This window comes from Garra rufa, chromosome 7, assembly GCF_049309525.1.
Source record: "Garra rufa chromosome 7, GarRuf1.0, whole genome shotgun sequence".
In the NCBI taxonomy this organism is placed as follows: Eukaryota; Metazoa; Chordata; class Actinopteri; order Cypriniformes; family Cyprinidae; genus Garra; species Garra rufa.
Window position 1 is genome coordinate 43,753,406 of NC_133367.1, and position 22,035 is coordinate 43,775,440.

Below are 22,035 nucleotides of genomic sequence, written 5' to 3' on the forward strand. Positions count from 1 at the left end.
CATCTGTCTGTTCAGACACCGATGCCTCTGTCCCGTGTGCAGAGATTGCAGTCCTCCTGGCGAAGGCCAGTCCCTCCAGCCAAGATGAAGTTGGGATTCTACAGTTCTTACTTCATCGTGCCCAAGAAGAGCAGTGGGTTACGACCGATCCTGGAACTTCGAGTACTGAACCGGTCCCTTCACAGGCCACCATTCAAGATGCTCACCTTGAAACGCATTTTTCCTTGCATACGCCACCAGGATTGGTGTGCAGCCTGAAGGTGATTTTACCTTGACACAGATTGTTTCTTCGGTTTGCTTTCGAGGGTCGGGCATTTCAGTACAATCTCCTCCTTTGGAGTCACACAAGGCTCCAAAAGCTGCGGGCCGTTCCCAGGGGAGCTGAATCGTGCAGCCGATGTGCTCTCACAACAGCGCACTCTCTCTGGAGAATGGCGACTCCATCGCCAAGTGGTCCAGCTCTTCTAGAGTCGATCCGACCAGGCACAGGTGGACCTGTTTTCTTTTTTACTCCCTGGCCGAGGCTCCCCTTTAGAAGGGACCAGCTGGGACACAGCCACTGGCCCACCCGGACCTGGTTCTCCGACCTCATGATCCTCGCAACAGCCCCTTCCTGGAAGACCCCCTTGAGGAGGGACCTCCTTCATCCCCCTCTAGTTTTGGCAATGTCTCAGTATTCTCTACTGTACCTTCTGTGTTCCCCTAAAACTGATATATATTGTTCTTTCTTATTATTCCCACATGACTTCAATGCGTCATTGTGCTCCGCCCACCAACAGTTGCTTCAGAAATCTGGCACCACTGGTGGGACGTCGGTGGGACGGTTGCACACTGAACTCCCTTGTTCTGACACGCTACCTTGTCAGCATTGGGCCTCGGCTACGCAACGCAGTTCAGGATTGTGGGGAGTTCCAGAAGTCCACAAAATTGGTTATACAGTAAGGAAAATGGGGTTTTGGTTAAATGCCTGCAACAAGGTCTGTAAACACAAGCTCGGAGTGAACGAATGAGAGGGACCATCTCGGTTACAAAGGTAACCTTCGTTCCCTGAAGGAGGGAACAAGACGTTACCTCCTCCTGCCACAATCCTGGACTGCACTAAAGCCAGGTTGTGGCTCGGCTCCTCAGCAAAAACCTGAATGAGTGGTTGCATGCCGCTGCAAATTCCACTTGCCAATGTTCATTGGTCTTTTCTCTTTAGCTCAGAGGGTCTAGAGTACGATCCCCAAAATTACGTCACTTGATGTAACGTGTCTGGTTCCTCCTTCAGGGAACAAGGGTTACCTTCGTACCAGAGACATTTGTTAGCATATTGATTACCATTTGTATTAGGGATGTCCCGAACCGATCACGTGATCGGAAATCGGGCCCAATCACGTGGTTTCAGACTTGATCGGAATCCGACATTACCTCCCGATCAGGACTCGGATATATATGTATATATCAATGTATATATCATAGGTCGCCTTAACTGAAAACTGTCCGTCATTGACGGAATTTTTGTTGCAATGACGGAAAAATCTGAAGGCCATCTGACCGATTACACAGAGGGTGATCTAGTGTAATTATTAGCTATAATTCGCACCCCTATTTCCAGTTGGTGGCGAGTGCGCTCCAGTGTGGCAACAGAGCACTTGCTCCAGAACTAAAATGCAACTGTTACTAATCTTTTGTCTATTGCTGTGTGTTTGATTACGCACAGGCGCAGTAGTATTAAGAAGCTACAACAATCTATCATGCCACATTAAAGAGCGCCAAAATGGTATTTATTGCTTGAATTTCCTAATGAAATTGAATTTGAAATTTGAGACTTTGTTTCATTGCGATTTATTGGATGGGAGGCGCACTATATACTTGTTAGTCATTGACTGAAAACAGCATAGATAGACCAAAATATCGACTGGGATTTACTGATCAATATTGCTCATTAAAATGAAAATATATTACCATAAAATCGATGTCACTGCGGGGTGTGGTGTTGAACATGAAAAGTTAAGCAGTCTCATCTGTTCTCTTCAACATATTAAAAATTTAAATGTAAACAAAAATAAATGCAACTAAATGTGTTATAATTAAAATATGAAAATTAAAATGACGGGTAATAATGAATTATGACGGAATTTTTACGACCTGTCCGTCAAAATGACGGGCAATGTAACAGTCTAACGCAACCTCTGGTATATATATTCTCATTATTTTTTAACACATCTATAGTTATGCGGTGGCACAGAGTTAAACCTCTTGACTCCACACAGAAACACAGCAAACATTGTGGCACTTTCATTTTTTCATTTGTTTACATGCCTGCCGGGTATTTTAAGTTGAGGTGCTATTTGTTTTTATATTAGACCTTTTTTATATTTACTGTTGCACTAAAGTCGAGAAGTGAAGAATTTATGTAATTTATTACTTGATTGTTTAAGCTACCTCACAGAAGTGCTCTGTTTGTTAACAGAGTTGTTGAATGTTAAAATAAGGTGCATTAAATAAAAAAATAAGGAAGATCCTGGATCTGTTTCTTTGCTCTTCTTTATTCTTTTTTATGTATTGAAACAGGCAGTTGCTAACAGGTGGCTTAAATGTACTACAGAAGTTGTCAGGTAAACCCACCCCTCGCTTTACTCACACTCTCGCAAACTGATTCAACTTAAATTGTACATTTGTCAGAAGTGTGGAGATGATGACATTGAAGTCATGTGATTGTGGTGTAGTTTGCTTATTGTTTTTGCTTTTTACTGAATTATGCTGGTCGCAGGGTATCTGCAATAATACAAACAGTGTTGTGGGTAACGCATTAGGCTCATTCGCCCTACAAAAGTATAAGCTCACTGCAGCTGTTGGTAGATCTTGGATCTGACACGAAGGAGAATTCAAACTTGTGTTTATCAGTCAACTTGGCAAGATTATTGGACAACAACTAATAATCTCCAAATCCTGGCTTATTTATTGGCCTAGCCCATATAATAGCCAATGTACAGTGGTAAACATGTTAAAAATACCATACATTAGAAAAGCTCTGCAGCACTGCAGTGTATCTCTGAGCCCAGCAGATGGCAGGACATGTTTGTATTCACAGACGCACGACGTCATGCTCTCAGGTTATGTAACTATGCTTTACTAGGGTAACTATAGCATTACAGCTTTATTGTCAATGTGGAAATCCAATACACTGAATCCAATCCATTACATTTGAGCATTAATTACAAATCTGAGCTACACATTGACATTTTGGAGCTGTTCAGGCTAGCAACCAACTCTGTAAACAGTCTTTAATAAAATGCTAAATCCAGCATCACGATAAAACCAAAAGCTTTTAGATGTTTAACAAACACATATGAAATAGCCCTTCGGTTTTACTTTAATCCACGCTCTGTGCTGTCATGGTGAAGAAAACTGAGGCAAAAGCAAGCTGCCAGTGACAGAAACTAGGTCACCGTGTGGCTGAGTGAGCGCCTTCAATAAAACATTCACTTATAATTTACATTCATGCACACAGACAGATGCCAGGCCACTAATTCCAAGCCTTTATTGGGTTTAGATGTCATATGAGCTTAATGAAGACATACATCAGCGTGCAGAAACAGCCACATATATATATTTACACACGCAGTCCAAACATCCCATGAATCTGCCGTGAGGCCTTCAGTCAAACAGCTACAGTGAAGAATTGGCTGCAGGCGCACTAATTCACAAATCCTGATTGATTTGAATGGTGAACACATACAGTAATACATTGAAAGATGAAGTGTGCAATTTCTGTGGCATTAGCAGAATCTCAGAGAATTGCAAAAATAGCTTCGGTGTAAAACTCGCCGCCTCTGTTACTGGCATACTGAGCAGATTTTGAGTGAACTTTTGGCCTTTCCTAAAGTCACATGTCTTTGGCAGCACAAAAGCCAATGAAGAATGAGTTTAGCCTACTTGACACAACCCAACCTAAACATGATTTGGAGCAAATAATACACTTTTTTTCAAGTGTGATTCAGTTTTTGAACTTTGTATGAAATACAAAAAGGGTATAAACATAAATAAACTAAATTATAACAGTTATAATATGAGTTATGTAGTTTTGTCCAAACGATTGAGGCCATGCGGCCTGAAAATGAAGACATAAATGTGAAACAAAGAAAATAAATTAAAAGATTACTTCACTTCTAGAACAAAAATGTACAGATAATGTTCTCACCCCGTTGTCATCTAAGATATTCATGTCTTTCTTTCTTCAGTCGTAAAGAAATAGTTTTTTGAGGAAAACATTTCAGGATTTCTCTTTATATAATGGACTTCTATGGTGCCCAAGAGTTTAAACGTCCAAAATGCAGCTTAAATGCAGCTTCAAAGGGCTCTAAACAATCCCAGTTGAGGAAGAAGAGTCATATATATATATTTTTTTTTTAACCTCAAACGCTCATCTTGGACGTTCAAACTCAGGGGCACCATTGAAGTCCACTATATGAAGAAAATTCCTGAAATGTTTTCCTCAAAAAACATAATTTCTTCACGACTGAAGAAAGAAAGACCTGAACATCTTGGATGACAACAAGGTGTGGATAATGTACATTATCTGTACATTTTTGTTCTGGTAGTGAACTAATTCTTTAAAATGGTCCAATGGGTCCTAGTGATTTCTCACTACTTTTAGGTCACTAGTGAAAATTTATGATTAAATTGATCTAAAATAAAAATACAGTCATCATTCATTCACCCTATTAGTTCAAAACCGTAAGACTTTCTTTGATCGGTGGAAATTTCTGCTCATTTCAATTTAACCTTTGTTATAAGGATTACAATTTTTTTTGTAAAAAATGCTCATTTTTGAGCAGTCTCAGATTTATTATTTCCATATTTTATTTTTCTTTTGCTACCCAGATAGCACACTTACGTCTGCATGATGTCTGTTAAAGATCTCTTGATCTGGAAAGCATCTGCTGTGTACAAACATCTGGCAGACATCATGTCAGTTTTACATACATTTTAAAACATCTTAAAGACATCTAATAGACATCTTTTTGACATCTGATAGGAAACGTCCAACAGACGTATTGCAGATGTGCAAACTACGTTTTGCAGATGTCTTGCCGACGTCAAATAGACGTCTCAGAGATTTACGCGTGCTATCAGGGCACATAGAAACAATATTTTACAATTTTACTGTATATTTGATCAAATAAATGCAGATCCCAAACTTTTGAACAGTAGTGTATATAAATAACGTACCATTTAAATTACATATAATTTTTAATAACACTGCTGTCACTATCACACCAATCCAATTTCTTATTTCTTTAGATTTTGCCTGTTCATGAGCATCACTTTGCTAGTCCAATACGTGTGTTTTACTGAGCTTGTATAGTACAGATAATTAATCAGTGTTACACAGTTAACAATGCAGACACAAAAACAGACATCGCAGAGAACAAGGAAGAATGAGCAAATGAGTGAAATCAGTCAGTGTGCGGAAGAATCAGAGAAAGAGAGAGCAAGAACACACAGCGAATGTAAGACGATATCCCATCAGCCTTAGCAAAGAGTTAAAGCTGTGCTGGGCTTCTCTCCACGCGCACTCCACCCGGCAGAGAGCAAACCGCACAGCAATCCATTTAGATCAGGCAGATCAGATCTGATTTGTTGTAAGAGCAGACAGAGGAAGATGAGGAGAGCTTAGGCCTAATGCAGAGAGAGAGAGAAAGACAGAGAGAAAGAGAGAGACAGGACATAAAAGCACACGTGAGATGGGCAATTCAATGAAAAACCATAAACGCAGATAATGTCTATTAGTATCACAAGATTTAACCTGTAAGGATTTGTTTTGTAAGCATAAGTTAATGTATTTAGGTTGATTTAGTGATTACATAATATTTTTGACTTCTTAAACCATCTTTACAATGTATTTTTGGCTATTGCTACAAGTTCCTCTGGAGAATGCAATGATTTTGCAAGAGAACACAAATGTTTTACGAGAGAACACAATACTTTTGCAAAAGAATGTAACGTTTCTGGGGAAACGCAATACTTTTGCCAGAGCACGCACATTTATTTGTGAGAGAGTTCTAAGTTTCTTTGGAAACGCAATACTTGCAATTTTTCTTGGGGGAACGCATGTTTTTGCATAAGAATGCAAATGTTTTGCAAGAGAATGCAAAGTTTCTTGGGGAATGCAATAATTTTGCAAAAGAACACAAATATTTTGTGAGAGAACACAAAGTTCCTCGGGAGAACAATATTTTTGCAAAAGAACACAAATGTTTTGTGAGAGAATGCAAAGTTTCTCAGGGGAAAGAAATACTTTTGCAAAAGAATGCAAATGTTTTGCAAGAGAATGCAAAGTTTCTTGGGGAATGCAATAATTTTGCAAAAGAACACAAATATTTTGTGAGAGAACTGTTATGAAGCAGACGGGACAAGAAGGTAAGTGTTATACAAATGGTGTTTTATTTATACAAGCAGCAGTGCCGGAGGTGAATGGTGAGTTCGTGAAGGTGAGCAAGACTTGAAGTGATGAATACTGAGCTGGATGGTAACGTGAAGAGAGTAACAGGTCCTTTCCGTTTTAGGTGGCGAGACTGGAGGATTCCAAGAACGAAAGCCAGAGGGGTTCAGAGAGTTCGTGGATCCACCACCCTCCGCTGACGCGGAAGTCAGCTTACGGCCACACACCGCTAATGACAGGATACTGAGAAGACACAGAGGACTGGCGCTTGGAAGACTGGAACGAGACAGAGATAAGGTAAGTACAATTGGGTAAGTAATCTCGATAGTGATACTCGCCAAGAGTTACTGGAAGTCCGCTTTCTCTGGAACGAGCCCGGACCATGAGTGGTGTGTGGAGAGTGTCTTTTATGTGTTGGTGATGATTACGTGCAGGTGTTCATTAATCAATACTCAGGTGACGGTGATCTGGGAGTGATTGTGGGTGCAGAACCTGACCAATCCGTGACACTACCCCCCTCCCCAGGGCCCGCTCCTGAGGGCCGAAGTCTCTTGCGCCGTGGTGGTCTACCTCGTCCTCGGGGTGCAGGGAACTCAGGATGACTAGCGTGGAACTCCTCAGTGAGCGTGGGATCTAGAATATCATCTCTTGGGACCCATGACCTCTCCTCTGGTCCATAACCCTCCCAGTCAACCAGGTACTCGAGTAGACCACCACGACGACGAGACCGGAGAATCTCCCGGACGGAGTAGACGGCTCCATCTTCCAGCATGAGGGGGGGAGGAGGTTCTTCTTCGTGGTCAGGTTCTGTGGAGAGAGTGAGAGGTGGATGAAATGGTTTCAGTAGTGAGACATGGAAGGTGGGGTGAATGCGATATTCAGGTGGGAGTTGAAGCCTGTAGGTGACGGGGTTGACCTGTTCCAGGATGTTGAAGGGACCAACAAACCTGGGACTTAATTTCTTGGAGGGCAGTCGCAGACGGATATCTCGAGTGGAAAGCCACACTTGATCGCCTGGCCTGAATTCTGGGGCTGGGGCCCTCCTCCGATCCGCGAAGGCTTTCTGTCTGCGTACTGCCCTCTGTAGGTGGTGATGTGCTTCGTCCCAGACCCTCTCGCTCTCCCGGAACCAGAGATCCACTGCGGGAACCTCAGATGGTTCACCATTCCAGGGAAATAGCGGTGGTTGGAATCCGAGAACGCACTGGAATGGTGTGAGGCCGGTGGACGGTTGCCGCAGTGAATTTTGGGCATACTCTGCCCAGCCCAGGAACTGGTTCCAGGAGTTCTGGTGGTTGTGGCAGAAGGTCCGGAGGAACCGCCCCACTTCCTGGATTTTCCTCTCCGTCTGGCCATTGGACTGCGGATGATAGCCAGAGGAGAGGCTGACGGTCACACCTAGGAGACGGAAGAAGGATTTCCATAGACGGGAGATAAACTGAGGACCGCGGTCCGATACAATATCCTCAGGTATTCCATACTGACGGAAGACGTGATTGAACAGGAGTTGGGCTGCTTCAAAGGCAGTGGGTAGTCCTTTCAGGGGCAGTAACTTGCAGAACTTGGAGAATCGATCCACGATAACAAAGATGCAGGTGTTCTCATCCGATGCTGGTAAGTCCGTCATAAAATCCACTCCCAGGTGTGACCAGGGGCGGTTCGGGATTGGCAAGGGATGGAGTTTACCTGCGGGCAAATGCCTGGGACTTTTGGACATGGCACACTCCTTGCACCCCTGGATGAACCGTTGCACATCCCTTGCCATCCCAGGCCACCAGAAGCGCTCGGATAGCAGCGAGAGGGTGTTGTTGGTCCCGGGATGTCCAGTGCCCAGGGAAGTGTGGATGGAGCGAATGAGATCTACCCGTTGTGTCCTAGGAATGTAACGTCGATCAGGAGGGCAGCCCGGCGGAGGGCGAGGAGCAGGAGTAGCGACACTAGGGGGAGCAGACCATTCGATGGGGTTGATGAAGATGTCTTGTGGGAGGATATTGCTGGGAGGTTCAGTGGAATCAGTGGAGTCGTGGATTCTAGACAGGGCATCTGCTCTTATATTTTTTGGACCGGGACGATAGGAGATGGAGAAGTGGAACCTTGAAAAGAACAGTGCCCACCTGGCCTGACGTGGGCACAGCCTTTTTGCATCACGGAGGTATTGGAGGTTTTTATGATCTGTGAGTACCAGGAAAGGATGATTGGCTCCCTCCAACCAGTGTCGCCACTCCTCCAGGGCGAGCTTGATGGCGAGAAGTTCCCGGTTGCCAATGTCATAGTTCTTCTCCGCCGGGCTGAACTTCCGGGAGAAGTAGGCACATGGATGGAGTAAACGTGGAGTTCCGTGATGTTGGGAGAGAACCGCTCCGACTCCCGAGGTTGATGCATCCACCTCCACCACGAAAGGAAGGTCTGGATCTGGATGGCGCAGAATAGGAGTCTGGGTGAAGGCGTCCTTGAGGGATTGGAAGGCTGCGGCGGCTTCGGGGTTCCAGGTAAGTTTAGTTGGTTTTCCTTTGAGTAGGTTGGTTAATGGAGTTGTGATGATACTATAACCTTGAATGAAACGGCGGTAGAAATTAGCAAAACCGAGGAATCTCTGGAGTTCTTTGACAGAAGAGGGTTTTGGCCAGGACATGACAGATGACACCTTCCTCTCGTCCATACGAATACCCTCACGGTCGATGATGTATCCCAGGAATTGAACGGATGGAAGGTGGAATGAACATTTTTCTGCTTTCAAGAAGAGTTGGTGTTCCCTGAGTTTCTGGAGGACCTCCGCAACGTGGTGGATGTGTTCAGTCTCACTCCGGGAGTAGATGAGGATATCGTCAATGTAGACAATTACTGACCGATGGAGAAACTCCCGGAGGACTTCATGCATGAAGTTTTGGAATACGGAAGGGGCGTTGACCAGGCCATAGGGCATGACGCAATACTCATAGTGGCCTGTAGGGGTCACGAAGGCCGTCTTCCACTCATCCCCCTTCCGTATTCTCACCAGATTGTAAGCGCTGCGGAGGTCCAATTTCGTGAAGATGGTGGCTGACCGGAGTTGTTCGAGGGCCGCTGGGACGAGAGGAAGGGGATATTTGAACTTGACTGTGGCTTGATTCAGGATGCGGTAGTCAATACACGGCCGCAGCCCTCCATCCTTTTTCGCCACGAAAAAGAAGCTGGATGCCGCGGGAGAAGTGGAGGGACGAATGTATCCTTGCTGGAGAGCCTCGTGAATATACTCCTCCATGGCCTTAGTCTCCGGAAGTGACAACGGGTAGATCCTTCCTCTGGGCAAAGGAGCATCAGGAATCAGGTCTATGGCGCAGTCCCATGGCCGATGGGGAGGTAGCTGGGAAGCTCTCTTGGGGCAGAAGACGTCCTGGAAAGAGGAGTAGGTATCCGGAACCTCGGTGGATCGTTGCTCCAAAGGGCTCTCGATGGATGTGGCGCAGACAGGAATGGGTCTTGGTATAGGGCGTGGAGCTTCTGGAAAGCACTCTGGAAAACAGTCATGACCCCACCGGATTACCTCTCCATTGCCCCAAGAGATGATGGGATTGTGCTTCACCAGCCACGGGCGCCCCAAGATGATGTCCATGGTGGCCCCCTCCAGAACCAGAAGTTGGATGAGTTCTTGGTGAAGAGCTCCTATCTGAAGGTGGATGGATTGGCATTTACGATGGATACGGGGTCGTGCTGTGATGGAACGTGTTATGGGCTGAATCTGGTAGACGCTCGACGAAGCTTCGGTTCGGAGCTGTAACTGGCGACAGAGGCTCCCCGAGATGAAGTTCCCCGCTGACCCGGAGTCGATGAGAGCGTGGGCTATGACAGAAGATGTGGAGGTGGTTAACTGAACACATGTAGACAGAGGATACATCTTTTCAACTTCGGATTGGATGACACTCACCGCGGTAGGAACAGGACGAAGGGGGCATTTCATCCGAACATGCCCACTGGCTCCACAATAGAGACACAGACCCCGGGTCAGCCTTCTCTGTCGCTCAGCGGATGATAGTCTACCAGATTCAAGTATCATCGGCTCTGGTTCTGGAGGGCTGGCGGTCTCCACTGGGCGGAGGAGTGCATTAGGAGAGACATCGGAGAGAGTCTGATATGATTGCATGCGGTCAGAACATCTGATGGATTGCTGTATGAAACGCTCCAGACCCATAGCGTCATCCAACGCAGCTAGTTGGAGGCGAAGACGGGGTTCGAGCCCGAGACGATAGGTGGTCAGCAACGACCGCTCGTTCCATCCACTGGCAGCGGCTAGGGTTCGAAACCGTAAAGCATACTCATGGGTGGACATCGATCCTTGTGATAAGTGATAGAGCTGCTCACCCGCTGATACTTCCCCGTCTGTACGGTTGAACACTTCTTTGAAGTGATTGATGAATGCCTGGATGGAACGAGTGGTCGGCCCGCTTTGCTGCCACATCGATTCGGCCCACTTCAAAGCTGGTCCTGTGAGAAGAGAGGTGATAAACGCTATTTTAGACTGGTCTGTAGGATAGAGCGCTGGTTGCATAGTAAAGACAAGAGAACATTGCAGTAGAAATCCATTGCACTCCTCCGCCCCGCCAGCGTAGGGCGCTGGTCGGGCCATGGGACTGGATGGTGGTTCCGAAGAAGTGCATGGAGGTACGGGTGCCGATGGTGCGGAAGGGGTGACAGATGGGGATGACAACAAAACCTTCCGCAGATTATCCACCAGTTCCTGGAATGGATCCTGAGCACTCATGCTGCTTACTGTATTGGTCCGGGCTTCTGTTATGAAGCAGACGGGACAAGAAGGTAAGTGTTATACAAATGGTGTTTTATTTATACAAGCAGCAGTGCCGGAGGTGAATGGTGAGTTCGTGAAGGTGAGCAAGACTTGAAGTGATGAATACTGAGCTGGATGGTAACGTGAAGAGAGTAACAGGTCCTTTCCGTTTTAGGTGGCGAGACTGGAGGATTCCAAGAACGAAAGCCAGAGGGGTTCAGAGAGTTCGTGGATCCACCACCCTCCGCTGACGCGGAAGTCAGCTTACGGCCACACACCGCTAATGACAGGATACTGAGAAGACACAGAGGACTGGCGCTTGGAAGACTGGAACGAGACAGAGATAAGGTAAGTACAATTGGGTAAGTAATCTCGATAGTGATACTCGCCAAGAGTTACTGGAAGTCCGCTTTCTCTGGAACGAGCCCGGACCATGAGTGGTGTGTGGAGAGTGTCTTTTATGTGTTGGTGATGATTACGTGCAGGTGTTCATTAATCAATACTCAGGTGACGGTGATCTGGGAGTGATTGTGGGTGCAGAACCTGACCAATCCGTGACAAGAACACAAAGTTCCTCGGGAGAACAATATTTTTGCAAAAGAACACAAATGTTTTGTGAGAGAATGCAAAGTTTCTCAGGGGAAAGAAATACTTTTGCAAAAGAATGCAAATGTTTTGCAAGAGAATGCAAAGTTTCTTATGAATGCAATACTTTTGCAAAAGAACGCCAATAGTTTGTGAGAGAATGCAAACTTTCTCAGGGGAATTAAATACTTTTGCAAAAGAATGCAAATGTTTTGCATGAGAATGCAGTTTTTTGGGAGACTGCAATGCTTTTGTGAGAATACAAACTTTCTCAGGGGAATAAAATACTTTTGCAAGAGAACGCAAAGTTTCTCGGAAGAACGTAATACTTTTGCAAAAAAAGCAAATATTTTGTGAGATAATGCAAAGTTTCTTGGGAGACTGCAATACTTTTGCAAAAAAAAAATAGTGAGAGAATGCAAACTTTCTTAGGGGAATGAAATACTTTGGCAAAAGAATGCAAATGTTTTGCAAAAGAATGCAAAGTTTCTTGGGGAACGCAATTATTTTGCAAAAGAACAAATATTTTGTGAAAGAACACAAAGTTTCTTGGGAGAACGCAATACTTTTGCAAAAAAAAAAATGCAAATGTTTTGTAAAAGACTGCAAACTTTCTCAGGGGAATTTATTACTTTTGCAAAAGAATGCAAACGTTCTGCAAGAGAATGCAAAAGTTCTTAGGAATGCAATATTTTTTCAAAAGAATGCAAATATTTTGTGAGAGAATGCAAACTTTCTCAGGGGAATGAAATACCTATGCAAAAAAATTCAAATGTTTTGCAAGAGAATGCAAAGTTTCTTGGGGAATACAATACTTTTGCAAAAGAACACAAATGTTTTGCAATAGAACGCAAAGTTTCTTATGAATGCAATACTTCTGCAAAAGAACGCCAATAGTTTGTGAGAGAATGCAAACTTTCTCAGGGGAATTAAATACTTTTGCAAAAGAATGCAAATGTTTTGCATGAGAATGCAGTTTTTTGGGAGACTGCAATGCTTTTGTGAGAATGCAAACTTTCTCAGGGGAATAAAATACTTTTGCAAGAGAACGCAAAGTTTCTCGGGAGAACGTAATACTTTTGCAAAAGAATGCAAAGTTTCCTGGGAGACTGCAATACTTTTGCAAAAAAAAAAATGGAAATATTTTGTGAGAGAATGCAAACTTTCTCAGGGGAATGAAATAATTTTGCAAAAGAATGCAAATGTTTTGCAAGAGAATGCAAAGTTTTTTTTTGGGAACGCAATCATTTTGCAAAAGAATACAAACATTTTGTGAGAGAACGCAACGTTTCTTGGGAGAATGCAATATTTAGCAAAAAAGCTAATATTTTGTGAGAAAATGCAACGTTTCTTGAAAGACTGCAATACTTTTGCAAAAAAAGCTAATATTTTGCGAGAGAACGCAAAAAAATGAATGGGATTTTTACTTCTAGAATATGCACTCTTTTGATTAGGAATGTCTGTCTGCTTTATAATCACAGATGTTATGGTTTAGAAGACATTACCGGTTAAACAAAAATAGCTGTGAAGTAATTGTTAATCATAGCTTTGCATCATAACAGCAGTAATGATAGCGTCAGTGATGAGGGTTTGTGGGTAAGGAGAGAATGACTGCTACTGCTGAGTCACACAGCACTGATGTCACACAGGATATGACATCAGCAGGGGACTTTGGCACACTGAACACACTGCAGTGCAGTACTGAGTGCCACACACAGTCTCAGTCCCAACATCAATCCCACAACCAGAAAACACTGCATCATTATTGTACCTGCTGTTCAAATAGCTGCTTCTCGATTCAAGCTTCACTATGTGTGTTTAATTATGATGATGAATATTTCAAATGATGAATATTTAGTTTTATGAATAGTGGATTAAAGGTAATATTTAATTCAAACTATCTATCTATCTATTGAGCTCCACATATGAAAAAACAAGATATTGATGAAATAATGCCCCTAAAGCAAGGGGACGAATTAGTACAACGTGGCCACAATTTAACTAAAACCAGGAAATGAACTCTTTAAAACAAAGATATGGTAGCAAACCCAATGTACAGCGGGGAAAATAAGTATTTGACACATCAGCATTTTTATCAGTAAGGGGATTTCTACATTTCCACCAGATGTAGCCATCAAGCCAAATATTGAATTCATACAAAGAAATCAGAACATTTAAGTATACAAGTTGAATCATAATAAATACAGTGAAATGACACAGGGAGTAAGTATTGAACACACTTTATTTAATACTTTGTAGAAAAGCCTTTGTTGGTGATTACAGCTTCTAGACGCCTCTTGTATGGAGAGACCAGTCGTCTGCATTGCTCAGGAGTGATTCTGGCCCATTCTTCCACACAAACGCTCTTTAAATCTTTTATGAACTTTGATCGTCAGTTCTCTCCATAGATTTTCTGTGGGATTTAGGTCAGGTGATTGACTGGGCCATTCAAGCAACTTGATTTTCTTTCTTTGAAACCACTTCATTGTTTCCTTGGCCTTGTGTTTGGGATCATTGTCTTGCTGAAATGTCCATCCTCTTTTCATTTTCAGCTTTCTGGTAGATGGCAGCAGATTTTTATCCAGAATGTCCCGGTACATTTCTCCATTCATCCTGCCTTCAATAATATGAAGCCTGCCAGTACCCCTTGCTGAAAAGCAGCCCCAAACCATGATGCTTCCACCCTTAAACTTAACTGTTGGTATGGTGTTCTTGGGGTGGTGGGCAGTGCCATTTCTTCTCCAAAATTGGTGTAGAATGACTGCCAAAAAGTTAAATTTTGCTTTCATCAGACCATACTATAGTCTCCCAATAATCCACAGGCTTCTCCAAATGCTGTTTCGCAAACTTTAACCGAGCCTCAGCATGCTTTTTGTTCAGCAATGGAGTCTTGCGTGGTGAGCGTGCATGGATGCCATGGCGGTTCAGTGCATTGCTTATAGTTTTCTTTGAAACAACAGTACCTGCTGATGCAAGGTCTTCCTGAAGTTCGGCCCGAGTGGTTCTTGGCTCTTGGAGAACTCTCCAGATTATTCTTTGGACTCCTCGGACAGGGATCTTACGTGGAGCACCTGATCGTGGCCGGGTTTATGGTGAACTGATGCTCTTTCCATTTCCGGATAATGGCCCCCACAGTGCTCACAGGAACATTCAGCATTCTGGAAATGCACCTATAACCATTCCCATCAAAATGCTTTTCAACGATAAGATTACGAAGATCTTGAGAGAGAGTTCTTTGCTTTTACCCATCATGAAGTCTTTCCTGTGAGCCTTCTGGGTAATGAGAAGCCTTTATAGGCCATCAATTAGGACTAAAGCAGCTGATATCAATTAGTACTGATAGGGGGCAGGGTTTCTCTCTCAATACTGACAGATTTCAGGTGATCTCCTGGCTTTCTATGTCATTTTGCACCTTGTTATCTTCATGTGTTCAATACTTATTCCCTGTTTCCCTATTTTACTTTATTTATGACTCAACTTGTATCCTTAAATGTTCTGATTTCTTGGTATGAATTCAATATTTGGCTTGATGGCTGCATCTGGTGGAAATTTAGTGTCAATAGCCCACTTAGAAATCCCCTTACTGATGTGTCAAATACTTATTTTCCCTGCTGTATGTAAAATTGACAGGTTGATAAGGACAGAGTATTTCTAATTGCTAATGAGTGATATCAGTCAGATGGAAGGGACATCATTATAAGTGTTATTCCAAAATATCACTAAAGGGATTTTGGTGATGGTAAAATTAAATCAGATGGAAAGGAAAAAAAATCTATTTTTACCCAAGAAACATTTGCGATTGTTTACAAAGTGTTTGAATTTCCTTCAAGAAAAGTTTTTAATGTAAAACATAATATTGGTTGGGTGATATAAAAAAAGCTTTGGGGGACAGCAGAAGGGGAATGCTGTCTCCAAACAGAGGTTGGCTCATTGGGTAGCAGATGCCATCACCTTGGAATACAAAAGCCAAGGTAAGCCGTGCTCCCTAGAAGTTCGAGCTCACTCCACTCGGAGTGTTGCCTCCTCCTATGCTCTGGCACACAACGAGCTGACACTGTCAAACTTGTCATCCTGCGCAGCCCCCCAACGGTTGCTTCAGAAATCTGGCACCCCTGGTGGGCCATCAGCTGTCTACAGGGCAGTGGGATGGTTACGCATTGAGCCCCCTTGTCTTCAAATTCCACTCGCCAATGTTCATTGGCCTTTTCTCTTTAGCTCAGAGGTGATAGGGTCTTGAGTACGATCCCCAAAATGATGTCACTCAACGTTCTCCATTCCCTCCTTCAGGGAACAAGGGTTACCTTCGTAACCGAGATGTTCTCTCGAGAAATGCAATACTTTTGCAAAAGAACTCAAATGTTTTGCAAGAGAACGTAAAATTTCTCAGGGGAACACAATGCAAATATTTCGTGAGAGAATGCAAAGTTTCTCGGGAGAATGCAATACTTTTACAAAAGAAAGCAAATATTTTGTGAGAAATATTTTGCAAAGTTTGTCAGTGGAACAATTCTTTTGCAAAAGAACACAAATGTTTTGTAAGAGAATGCAAAGTTTCTCAGGAGAACGCACCATTTTTGCAAAAGAACGCAAAGTTTCTGGGGGAACGCAATACTTTTGCCAGACCATGTACATTTTTTGTGAGAGTGCACAAAGTTCCAGGGGGAACGCAATACTTTTGCAAAAGAACAAATTTTTCCAAGAGAACGCAAAGTTTCTTGGGGAACGCAATACTTTTTTTTTCAAGAGAACACAAATGTTTTCCAAGAGAATGCAAAGTTGTCTGGGGAACGCAATACATTTTAAAAAGAACACAGGTGTTTTGCGAGAGAATGCAAAGTTTCTTATGGAATGCAATACTTTAGCAAAATATCGCAAATGTTTTGCAAGAGAATGCAAAGTTTCTTGGGGGAGCGCAAAGTTTCTCAGGGCAACACAATACTTTTGCGAAAGAATGCAAATTTTCTCAGGAGAACGCACCATTTTTGCAAAAGAAAATGCTAATTAATTCGCAAAAGAATGCAAAGTTTTTTGGGGGAGCTCAATACTTTTGCAAAAAAAATACAAATGTTTTGCGAAAGAATGCAAAGTCTTCAGGGAACACCATACTTTTGCAAAAGAACGCACATGTTTTGCAAGAGAACGCAAAGTTTCTTGGGGAACACAATACTTTTGCAAAATAACTATTTTTTTTTCCAAGAGAATGCAACACTTTTGCAAAAGAAAGTAAAGCTTTGCAGAGGAATGCAATACTTTTTGCATGAGAATACAATACTTTTGTACGAGAACGCAAATGTTTTGTGAGAAAACACAAAGTTTCTTGAGGGAATACAACACTTTTTGAGAGTGAACACAATACTTTTTTTTTATAAGAGAATGCAAATGTTTTGAGAGGCAATGCAAGATAATGCAAAGCTTCTCAGAGGAACGCAATAAATCTGTGAGAGCATGCAAAATCATATTTTTTCTCTCTTTTTTTTTCATTACCATGTCCCCTTTAGGCTCCATAGGCTTAAAGCAGCTTAACATAACAGAAATATTATTCACTCACCCCATTCCACTCCACACTGCCCTCTTCTCCGGCATCACTGCTGCATTCGTACTTCACACTGGAGATCGATGCAGTGCTCCTCCGCCTCTCTCCATCTCTCTGAGGGTCCACTGATGCTCCCTGACACACACACACACACACACACACACACACACACACACATACACATATGCACATGTTACAAAGACATCATATAGCCCAGCTTAAACCGCTATGATTTTTTACAGATGTTGCACCTGTTTGCGGGACCTCATGGCACACTCCTCTAGGGTCTCTGCCGCTTCTGTTTTACCCTGCTTTCGGTACAGAGCACCAAGGTTCCTCAGTGTGGTGTTTACCGTGGGGCTGTGGATGAAAACACACACACACAGTTTCACTCTCAGATGTGTCTTATATAGTTTCCCAACACATTTAATATTCAGACTACATTTGCACTTTTTGAAGAAAGTATTCAACTTTCTAGAACGTTCCTTTAAGCTGAACTTTCAGCTCAATTAACTGCAATTTTAGCTGTGGGGCAGGTACGATTGGGTAACTGTAGCTGCTTCTTTCTCACCTGTTCACCTTGCAGGCTTTGTACCAGCCGCCGTATTCCCCGTAATGATTCCCATCTGCCAACTTTCCCTGAGAGAAAGAAGAGGAGGAAATACATAGAGAGAGAGAGAGAGAAAGAAAGTGACGGTTCAAAATCTTCTCAGCTGTCAATCATCCAGACAGGTTTGCAGTAATGGAAACTGTGTTTGCTGTAAATATGTATAGAGTGGGTAAAGAAAGCCACAACCTCCTTTCAAAACATTTACAGGACTTAAAGTTGTGGAAAGGCACAGGGAAAAAGGTCTATAGACAGTATGTCTGACAAAACCCAACACATCTTACCAGCCAAAGAACAAGTTGTAGAGAAGTTTCTCTTCAGTCGGGACTGAAAAATGCAAAATACTGACAGACTGAGGAAAACCTGCAGCACTCCTTCAGGCAGTTTCAACCATTTCAATATGACAGTAACCCTAATCGGAGCACCATAAATGACAAGAAAGTGACCATTCTCTAGAGGCCTAGTCAGGCTCAACCTAAATCCCATTGAGAAACTGTGGAACACCTGCAGTGCATTCCTTATTCCGAGCGGCTTGGATTATTTTCCTCTGGATTTTGTGTTGCTGAGTTGGTAAAGCCAGAAAACACAAGAACTGTGAATATTTGGAAAGTAGTTGGTGACTTTCCTGTACCCACTATATCAGCTTGCCACATGAACATCTAAGCATTTCACACACACACACACACACACACACACACACACACACACACACACACACACACACACACACACACACACACACACACACACACATGTGCTGGCAGAAACCTACTTTGCTCTCTTGTCGTTCCTCAGCGTGCATCCAGATGGGTTTATTTACAGCTGCAGACACAGAGAAACAGTTCTGCTACTATAGTGAGCCATTACAAAATCACACCATGGTAAAAACAGAAACAGTTTCTGCCAAATACTATAGTTACTACTGTAAAATCATACTTATGTTTTAATAAATCTTGCCAGGGAATTGCTTTGATGTTTTTAAGGCATCCTGAATGTTTTTTCTGTGACGTTCTGGTTTCTAGATATGACTAGGTTCCTCTTAGGTTCCTCCCAAGGTTATAGGAGTTTTATAGTAAAGTTTAATATTTGTTCAAATTACTACGCCTATGTATGGAAGCTTGTTTCCACCACTAAATAAAAATTAAAAGCTAATTGTGGCATTTTATCTCATATGTCTGACTTTTCTACCAATTGCAATTCTGACTTTTTTCTCTGAACTGCGAGATATAAACCCGCAATTGTGAGTTCAGAACTCAGAATTGTATAATATAGTTGCAGTTGCATGTTATAAAGTTGGAATCGCAGTTTTAAGAAAATTGTCCTTTTTTTAACCTCAGAATTGGACTTTGTAACTTGCAATTGTGACTTTTTATCTCACAATTCTGACTTTTTTCTTAAAATTGTACGATACAAACATGCAATTGCGAGTTATAAATTATATAAAGTCACAATTGTAAGAAAATCGCCAGTGTTTGCCATTTTTTTTATAATTGCGATTTTTTTTTATGTCAGAATTCTGAGAAAATAACTCAAGATATTGAAAAATATAGAAAAATTCAAGATATAAACTTGCAATTGTGAGAAAAGTTAGAATTGTGACTATTTTTAAATTTATATACCACAATTCTGACTTAATAACTTGCAGTTTTGAGTTTTATTATGCAATTCTGAGAAAAAGTCAGAATTGTGAGATATAAACTCACAATTGTAATAAATTAAGTCTGAATTGTGAGAAAAAAGTTAGAATTGTGACTATATCTCGCAATTACGAGTTTATAGCCCACAATTCTGACTTTATAACTTGCAATTGTGAGTTTACATCTTGCAATTCTTAGAAAAAAGTCAGAATTGTGAGATGTAAACTCGAAATTGTGAGAAAGAAAATCAGAATTGTGAGATATAAAAAAATCGCAAATACCTTCTTTTTTTTTTTTTCAGTGGCCGAAACAGGCTTCCATACGTTTGGGACCTAACAATAATTGTAACAACATTGCTTGAAGTTTTGTCATTTTGTCACTAACTGTCCACCAGGTAAACATGCATTAAAAATGTCAAGAATGCAACATAAATTTGGCATGAATACAGTAAGAAACAAAAGATATAGAAAAATGAAGAAATTAATCAAGTTGATTTATTGAAATTAATTATGAAATCAACATAAAAATGATTAACAACAAAATGACAAAAAAGGATGAGCTTTTGAAAAGAAAGTCACAAATGACTTAACACAGAACTTCAACGGAAAGTTTAACAACCTCCAAGAAGTAAAAAATAAGGGAAATCACAGATACAAACCATCTGTTTAGTTGTTTGTACACTAAATGCTTTTGCACTTCACATTTATTTTTGAGACATTTACATTGAGTATTTTGCCTGGCACAGGCAAGCAGTTCACTAATATAGCCTCCATACTTGAAAGTCAATTCATCTTCACAGCAAAACATATTTACATATGTGGCAAGAACATGTAACAGTCATAAACCTTTCTGAGTGTGAATTAATCCTATATTTCATGGTATTAAAAATATGCTTTTTTGGTTGTGTTTGCTCCTGGATTTCACTTTGAATGGTAGTAAACCAGAGGCCAGGTGTGCAGAAAGGTCACGATATCAAAAGTCGTGGGTTGGCTGGTGAGGTCATCAATATCATTCAGCAATGACAACAGTTCAGTTTTATATTGTTGCAAAAAAAGAAATAAAAAACTTTCATAAGAAGAAAGCATGCAGTCTGTCAGCTAATGAATAATAAAGTGCCATAATCAAGCAATGATCGTACCATCTACAGATCCAAACTCTTTCTCGTGGGCGCGCGTCAGGATCTCTTTGTAGAGGATCTCGGCTTCCTTGTACTTGCCCTGTTTCAGATAGCATGAAGCCTGCAGGAAAAAATAAAGAAGTAATTTTACACTCTGAAAAATAAAGGCGCTTCACCATGCCATAGATGAACCTTTATTGTTTAAATAGTTCCAAATAGAACCTTTAACATCTGAAGAACCTTTCTGTTTCACAAAAGCTTCTTTGTGGTGAAAGAAGGTTCTTCAGATTATAAAAAGGTAAGAATGAGATGGTTCATAAAAGGACCTTTGACTCAATGGTTCTTCTTTGTGGAACCAAAAATGTTTCTTCCATGGAATTTCTTTGAAGAACCTTTTAAAACAGCTTTAATTTTAAGAGTGCACTTTAAAAAAATATTGTAACGTGGGGTTTTGGGTTTTGTTTTTGAGTTCATGTTTTCATGTCTTTTATTTTGTAGTTTGATTCATGCTGTTAGTGTCTTGCTTCCCTTTCCCTCTTGTATTCCTGCTATTGGTTCCTCTGTTCAATGCGTCATGTTCTCATTGGTTGTTCTAGTCATGTGTCTTGTTTCTCATTGGTTGAATTGTGTCATGTGCCCCTCATTGTTTGCTATAAGTAGCCCTCTTGTTGCCATTGTTCCTTGTCGTGTTTATGTTGTAATCTGCTGTCTTTTCAAGTCTGTTTCATGCCAAGTCAAATCTAGTCTGTTTCATGCATAGTTTAGTCTAGTCTGTTTCATGCCAAGTCAAGTCAAGTCTGTTTCATGTCAAGTCTAGTCTGTTTCATGCCAAGTCAAGTTTAGTCTGTTTTGTGCCAAGTCTAGTCTGTTTCATGTTGAGTCAAGTCTAGTCAGTTTCATGTCAAGTCAAGTCTAGTCTGTTTCATGTCGAGTCAAGTCTAGTCTGTTTCTTGCCAAGTCAAGTTTAGTCTGTTTTGTGCCAAGTCTAGTCTATTTCATGTCGAGTCAAGTCTAGTCTGTTTCATGCCAAGTCAAGTCTAGTCTGTTTCATGTCAAATCTAGTCTGTTTCATGTCGAGTCAAGTCTAGTCTGTTTCATGCCAAGTCAAGTTTAGTCTGTTTTGTGCCAAGTCTAGTCTAGTCTAATCTGTTTCATGCATAGTTTAGTCTAGTCTGTTTCATGCCAAGTCAAGTCTAGTCTGTTTCATGTCAAGTCTAGTCTGTTTCATGCCAAGTCAAGTTTAGTCTGTTTTGTGCCAAGTCTAGTCTGTTTCATGTTGAGTCAAGTCTAGTCAGTTTCATGTCAAGTCAAGTCTAGTCTGTTTCATGTCGAGTCAATTCTAGTCTGTTTCATGCCAAGTCAAG

The 22,035-nt window shown here is 41.8% G+C and overlaps 1 protein-coding gene across 3 annotated transcripts in view; it reads right to left on the bottom strand.

The window, feature by feature from the left end:
• The window catches only part of klc4 (kinesin light chain 4), a 57,515-nt gene that overhangs the window by 6,297 nt on the left and 29,183 nt on the right, over nt 1–22,035 (bottom strand). The window contains exons 9-14 of one of the 3 annotated variants that reach the window (XM_073844688.1): nt 20,693–20,792; nt 18,690–18,739; nt 17,882–17,949; nt 17,562–17,670; nt 17,326–17,445; nt 3,510–5,667 (exon numbers count right to left, since the gene is read on the bottom strand). In XM_073844688.1, the coding sequence (XP_073700789.1) occupies nt 5,662–5,667; nt 17,326–17,445; nt 17,562–17,670; nt 17,882–17,949; nt 18,690–18,739; nt 20,693–20,792 (453 nt within the window). In that variant the 3' untranslated portion in view covers nt 3,510–5,661. Of the gene's footprint in view, nt 1–3,509; nt 5,668–17,325; nt 17,446–17,561; nt 17,671–17,881; nt 17,950–18,689; nt 18,740–20,108; nt 20,545–20,692; nt 20,793–22,035 lie in introns of those variants that run through there. The other 2 variants (XM_073844687.1, XM_073844689.1) reach the window with 2 other exon arrangements.